Source organism: Nicotiana sylvestris, chromosome 6 (assembly GCF_000393655.2).
Source record: "Nicotiana sylvestris chromosome 6, ASM39365v2, whole genome shotgun sequence".
NCBI lineage: Eukaryota > Viridiplantae > Streptophyta > Magnoliopsida > Solanales > Solanaceae > Nicotiana > Nicotiana sylvestris.
In genome coordinates, this window is record NC_091062.1 from 209,366,967 (window position 1) to 209,374,542 (window position 7,576).

Below are 7,576 nucleotides of genomic sequence, written 5' to 3' on the forward strand. Positions count from 1 at the left end.
AGATGAAAACCATGTGAAAAAGCTGTTTTATTGCAGAAAAATTTAATACATAAAGCGTGGTATAGTACTGCGTTTTATGGAGTTGTCTTGTCGTTCTGAAAAGGATGAAAACCATGTGAAAAAAGCTGTTTTATTGCAGAAAAATTTAATACATAAAGCGTGGTATAGTACTGCGTTTTATGGAGTTGTCTTGTCGTTCTGAAAAAGATGAAAACCATGTGAAAAAGCTGTTTTATTGTAGAAAAATTTAATACATAAAGCGTGGTATAGTACTGCGTTTTATGGAGTTGTCTTGTCGTTCTGAAAAAGATGAAAACCATGTGAAAAAAACTGGTTTATTGCAGAAAAATTTAATACATAAAGCGTGGTATAATACTGCGTTTTATGGAATTGTCTTGTCGTTCTGAAAAAGATGAAAACCATGTGAAAAAGCTGGTTTTAGTTATCCTTTGTGCAGTGATGGTTTTAGTTCTACTGTTTGTTTTTGTGTTACGTTTGCAATGTTTGTATTTCTTGTGTACTGTTTAAGTAAAACTGTTGTTCAAACGCAATTAAAATAAAAATGTTGTTAAAAGATAATTGTTATCATTATTTACATAATGCACTATTTACACAAACTAAAAACCTAAGTAAATCAGTGAGTCCCGCAGCCTGTGTCCTTCAGTGTTGCTGCTGGCCTGAGTTGCATCCCCTGTCGCCCGGGTACACTATCTGGATCATCATCATCAAGCCGCCTCTTTATGTGAGGATGTGCAGCATCATCGACACCACAGCTGGCAGGATCAGAAGAATAGGCCGTCGGGCCGTCAGCAACCTACAAAACAAGTACTAAACTTAGCATGTGACAAAGTATATTTGTATTGTACGTGTTAAGTCAAAAAATATATTCCCACCGTGGTCTCGTCGGCCTCCTGAATATCTGCATCCGTGGTGTCCTCATCAAAGCATGTAGTGGCCTCAAAGATGGGCTGGGACGAAGCCTTGATAAAAACCTTATAAATTAATTAATGGCATCTCATTAAGGAAAAGAAAACAAATTGAAATTTTAAAGTAATACAAACATACCTGCGCCTGTGGTAGATCCGCATCAACCGCCGGGGATGAGGCATAACTCAACCTGCGCCCGCCATCCATGTCCCGGGTGGGCCGATCCTCAGCTGCGGTAGATAGGCATGCAATGTACTGGTATACATCCCCATCGAATGTACCCATGATCGACAATGTTCCTGACGGGGTGACCTGCGATGCTGGCAGAGATAGCTGAAGGTTGTACGAAGGCATGCTGCTGGAAGGCTCATATTCCCGAGGTATATAACCCGGCTGATCATCTCCAAGCGCCAAAACTCCAAAGTCCTCATCATGTCCCTCAACAAGTGGGTCGACAGGTGCCTCAACGCCCCCTTGCTGGGGACCACCTCTTCGCTGTCCCCCGTGACCCCCGCGATCCCGTGGGGCACCCCTACCTCGTGGGGCACCCCTCTCTCATGCCCTACCTCTGCCTCGTAGGACACCCCTACCCCGATGGTATTCCTATGGCGCCGCATACTGAGCCTCGTGGTCCAACCTCGCGGCATCTCTCGCCTGAAAGAGGGTCCGACGAGCCAACTATGCCACCCGCCGGCCATAGTCAATGACTGCAGGGATGTCGGTATGTTGTTGCATCTCCTGTCCCAATTGGTAGAGGTGATGATGGCCAATAGCCTGTGAAATATTTAAAATATTAATTAAATAATGCTATATCACAATTATACGATATTAATAAGCCAAAAAACACACCAGTGCCTCATGTTTCTCGGCGTATGGTCTGTAGCGCTCGCCAAGTACATGAATGGGGTTCCCGATAATCAGTCAGGTGTGACGGCGGTACCATGACGCATACATATGAATAGTGGCCTCTTGGGTAAATGTAGGTGCTGGCGGAATACGGTCAGCTCGGTGCTCCTCCCAAATAAGGACCTGCTGCTCTAGCCATCCATATATATATCGTCCAGCCTAGCACGGTCATCCCGCTGATAGTGTATAGCCACCCATTCAGGATCCCTCGGTATAGGCTGGGGACGATGAAACTGGCGAAGCACACGCTCTGTGGCATGATACTCAACCATATCGAAGAAGATCATCGGGATGGAGGTGCTCCAAAATATTCGATTAACTGAGCAATAAAAGGGCAGCTGAGCTACCAACTCGTCGTTGTATGGCGTCCAGATGAACTGCCAAATAATAACATAAAAGTGAGTATGCGCAACACAACTCAATTTAAACAAGTAAGTGTAGGTACATATCTACATGTCCGTCCACTAGCATATCTAGTGTGAGCACGTGATTTTTGTTTTCGCGACAATCACTCCAAACGAAACGAAAATAATAGCAATTGGTCTTGCTGTACAATTTTTGGATTTTTACGTGGCATTTTGTTAATTATCTATGATTTTTGCCCATTTTTATTTTTTTATTATTATTAAAACAAAATACAAAAAATGTGTGTGTCATGTGCAGTTTGAACCGTAATCCGGTTATTAAATGGAAAATCATAAAATATGCATTTTTGTCCTGATTGTTGCCTTGGTTGATTTTACCTACTTTAAATATTTTAATATGTGTGTAATAATTACATTAAGTGTTAATTATTGGTGTTTAATTTTATTTAATTAGGTTTTGTGTTTTTAAAATTAGGAAAAATAAAAGAAGAAGGATTTTTCGAATTGGTCCAGGCCCAAAGCAAAACAACGAGCCCAAACCCAAATCATCTGGTCCGGATCAGTTCAGCCCTAGGAGTATCTCAAACGACGTCGTTTGGGTCATGCTTGATCTGGGCCGTTGATCTCAGAATGATCAACGGCCGAGATTACATCCCCCGTACCCACGAACAAAACCGACCCATTCCACCCGGACCAACCCGACCCTAGTACTAAACCAAATGGCACCGTTTGGATTAATCTTTAGATCCATGCCGTTGATCTCGAGTGATATAACGGCCAAGACCCAACCATCTACCCCGTATATAAACCCTTCCCCCTTCACCCCGCGCCTAAACCAAACCCCCCTGCCTTAGGTCGTCCCCTTCACAGACCAACCCCTTTGAACCCTAGCCGCCCCCTTTCCCCTCACCATTAACCCCGGCGGCATGAATGCCGGTGACCCCCACCTTAACACCCCAGGACCACCTTGACACCCTGAACATGAATCCATCAACCACTTAGCTCGAATCCCATCCCACCTTCTCGAATCTTCATTTAAAGATTCGAGTCGGACCTCGACTTACACCGATCTACCCTAGATTCATACCAGACAGTCCCCGGACCTCCTCGTGACCAAACCATGCTTGGTTTGGTCCGAATCTAACCAAGGAAACCCAAAACCCAAATCTACCCTTAGGAACCCTAGAAGTTCTCATGCCTGGTTTGTGTCCGTTTAAGCCAAGTGATTAGGGTCTAATGGACCTTAATCGAAGTGTTCTCAGTTGAGAACACTTCGATTAAAGTCCGTTCAACCCCAAGAAGGTTCATTTCAAACACGAGCTGGTTTTCTGATTTTTTCAAGGACTTTAAGGTAGGTGTGTTTTTCTTTCCTCGATTCAGTACATGTGTTGTTAAAGGTCTGTTCGTATGGCCAAATGTTTTGTTTAATTTGTGTCTTTTAAATTTTATCAACTGTTGTTGTCCACCTCTGTGTTTGATCGAGTCTGTCTTCTATTCACTGATAATGTGTATATGTGTATGAGCTGTGCAATCAATTGAACTTTGAAATTGACTGATTAATTGATTCACCAGTACAACTTTTGCTTAGTCAGTACAATTTGAATTGTATGTTGATACTGTTAGAGTTCTGATCATGGCTTTCGATTGTATATGTTGTAATTAGTATAGTCGAGTCGATACACATCGTCAATAAGTTCAAAGCTTTGAATGATAATAATTTGATTGGTTTTTCTGTTGAAATCCTACTTAAATCAAATTAGGAATTGAGTTTAACTACTTATAGTTGTTGTACTTGAATCAGAAATTTAAGGGTCTTGGTCTGTAACTGCAGTCTGAATTGAGGGCATGTGCACTTGTGCATAACATGTGCATAAAGGCCTTTGTTAAGATTAAAATAGTTTGACGGCATATGCTGTCAGATTATATTCTTGCTGCCCATTGTTTGCTTTTAGTTTAATAAGCTAATTAAAAGGGTTGTCAGGAATCTCATGAGAGGGGTTTCATATTTTAAAATTTTGAGTGGAAAAACAGCAAGAAAGATAGGGGGTTCTGATGTATTTTAACAGGCTGTGAATAGCTGATGTTAGGCTATAAAAAGAGAGACTGACTTAGGAGAAAAGAGGGGGATGAGACTGGATTTTTGAGGGATTTTAGGAGAATAGATAGACAGAAAGATAAAGGAAGGAAGGCATACACATTGGGGGATTGGATATACATACAGAGAGGATTGAAAAAGGATAGAACTGATTTTAGGAAAACACAGATAGAGAGAGAGGTTAAGAGATAGAAAGCATACAGTCAACAATCAGAAACTGTTTCTTCCTATTGTTGTCTGGGTTTCATTTGTTTTTCAACTTGTTCAAACAATTCTGATTCTTTGAAGTTCCAATTGAGTCTACTGGTTGAGTGTTTTCATTGGTTTATTGCTGGTTCTGATCTGCCTAGAGTTTTAATTCTATTCCACTGTGGGCTGCTGTCATTTGGCTACCTTTTCTATCGGCCATAGTTGCATTCCTGCACTCAAGCCTGTTCTGCTGTGTTGTTCTGTTTGCTGCTGTTACTTTGTGCCCTGCTGCTGCTGATTTTCCTTATCTCTTTCTTCTTCTCCTCTGCATTTTTCAACATTCCAGGTACACATTTCGAGTCCCATATTGGTGTAACTGAAACAGTTGAAAGCATGAAATGAAAGATGTTGAAGAAGTTTAAGTATTTGTTGTAATACTCATGGTATATTGATGGGCTCGTATAATTGATTTGGTTTGTAATCCAATAGCATGAAAGGATAGTTAATTGATACTTAACTGAGTTTTAGTCTCTTGTGTTTTAGTTTATAGTTGTTCATTGGTACAAGGTATGTAATTGTACAGTACACAGAATGCACGGATAATTGACATAATGACTGACCAAATTCCTTTTCAGCTATAATGATATGCAAAGTAGAGAACACTTCAACTTTATACAATGCTGTTCTGTTTTATTATAGTTCTTTTATCGGATTTCGTTAAGCAGTATATAGGATCACGTTCGAATCCCCATTAGTAACAATGCCTAGTAGTCAATTCCTTTAATCTAGCCTAAATAAGTTTAGTTAAATTCAATTCAAAAAATGTTTGGATGTAAGTGTAGCGTTTCATCAGCTTGTATGTAAATTTTTACCAAATTAAAAGCAGGCTCCACGAGGTATGACATTCTTCATCTTGTAGACAACTAACCAGATGATTAACAGGAAATCTGGATTTGGCTAAAAAGCATGCAATTGAATTAGCACGTACCTTTTCCTTTCTATTTTTTAGAGACAAATATAATAGAAATGTAGCCACTTTAGGATATCCCTTTTAAAAATAATGAGATGAGCCTCGTGCAAATAAAGATACACATTGCGGGGCCCTTAATAATTAATTATAATAAATATTTAGAATTTGGGATGGGCTGTCTAGTGAATTTCCCCGCCTTCTCCAAAGACAATAACGCGTTAGACTCTTTAGGAGCGGTTTAATTAAATTACATCCTTAAATTCGGGTGCGCATTGATGTGACCCAAATCCCAATCTCAACGGAGCCGAAATGTGTTAACAATTACGGGTGCATTGACTGTGACGTGGTTCGAGATGCATTTTCACGACGTTGCAATTCTATAAAAATAAATGACAATAATAAAAGCGGTTTAAACTCAACATAAGCACGTAAGTCATAACATGTATTTAAATCAGATATTTAGTCATTATAACAATTTAAGCGACCGTGCTAGAACCACGGGATTCGAGGGTGCCTAACACCTTCCCTCGGGTTAACAGAATTCCTTACTTAGAATTTCTGGTTCGCAGACTTCATTTGGAAAAGTCGAAAATTTCCTCGATTTGGGATTCAAGATAAACCGGTGACTTGGGACACCAAAAGCCAAACCTTTCCCAAGTGGCGACTCTGAATTAAATAAATAATCTCATTTCGAATATTGTCACTTAAATTGAAAAAAAAACCTCGCGCATTTAACCCTTCGGGGACGGGCGCGCAAAAAGGAGGTGTGACATCTAGCACATCCCTGATAAGGGGGAGATTATGATGAGCATCGGTCCCTCGGTAGTTCCCACGCCGGAGAATCCACCTAGAAGCTAGAGGGAGAAACGGATAAGCCTCACCAGGCGCAAGTGCTGGTAGAGGTGGCTACAACGCCATGATCCGCTGCCAGGCCCAAACCTAAGATAAAAGGTTGATGTAAAATTTATAAGTCATTTCGACCATATAGAATTCGGAGAAATGAACAGAGTATTCGAAAATGTTGACACCTGTAGAAGAGGCAGAAAATCACATATGTCCACCATTGGACCCATGCTCGCCCGGCGCATGCTCCTATATAGGTATGCGAGAACAACAACACCCCAACTGTACTGGGGTAAACCATCCAACTCCTGAAAATGATGGAGAAAGCGCATACTCACTTTACTCCCCGAAGTGTTCGGGAATAAGACACACCCGAAAAGCAGGAGTAGCGCCAACCGCGTGTACCTCTCAATATGGAGATCCTCTGTCTTGCCGGTAATGTCTGGATGCAAAAACGCCATATGATCTCTGATGGCTGACAAAGCAACACGACTGCCCCCAACGTCACCCTGAGGTCTATAACCAGTAAAATGCATCATCATATCCAAAAATTGTGCACGCGTCATGGATCTAATGTACTGGGGCAGTGCTACGGCCCGTCCATCTACGCGCAGCCCGTACAAAACTTGAACATCCTCCAGCGTGATGATGACCTCTCCAGTGGGCAAGTGAAAAGTGTGCGTCTCCGGTCGCCACCGCTCTACCAAGGCCGTGATGAAAGACCAATCAAGCTGCATCCGTCCAAGCTCAAAAATCGTATAGAAGCCCGTAGCCTGTAGACGCTCGACTACGCGGGCATGGAAAGGATGCTCCCCGATGAACTCCCACAAATCATCAGGTCTCCTGGGGCGGAGAGGTTGCATCGATAGCTGTCCCTCCCATACAAATGAGGACCTATGGTCGCCCTGCAACACTAGTAGTTGATCCTCGGCAGGTCCATGATGCGCAGGCAGAGGAAAGTCCATGTCGTCTACTATAATTTAAACAAAATTAATTGTGTGTGTTAGCTTAATAAATTAAATAATTAATTATGTTTAAAATTGGACTGAATAATTATGTATGAGTTCCAGGCTCGATATTTGAGGCCCGGTAGCACCGAGTTATCCTTAATTATTATGCGTGTTAATTTCAACATTTTTAGAATTGTGTGTATTAGCCTAATAAATTAAATAATTAATTATATTTAAAATTGGATTGAATAATTATGTACGGGTTCCAGGCTTGATAGTTGAGGCCCGGTAGCACCGAGTTATCCTTAATTATTATGCGTGTTAATTTCAA

At 41.3% G+C, this 7,576-nt stretch overlaps 1 protein-coding gene across 1 annotated transcript; it reads right to left on the minus strand.

The window, feature by feature from the left end:
• Positions 1–4,718: 4,718 nt before the first annotated feature.
• On the minus strand, positions 4,719–7,260 carry LOC138872001 (serine/threonine-protein phosphatase 7 long form homolog). Its single transcript, XM_070149932.1, has 2 exons — positions 6,594–7,260; positions 4,719–4,858 (listed from the first exon to the last, which is right to left on the minus strand). Exons 1-2 carry the CDS (start codon positions 7,258–7,260, stop codon positions 4,719–4,721), a joined length of 807 nt encoding a protein of 268 aa, XP_070006033.1.
• Between the last annotated feature and the right edge of the window lie 316 nt (positions 7,261–7,576).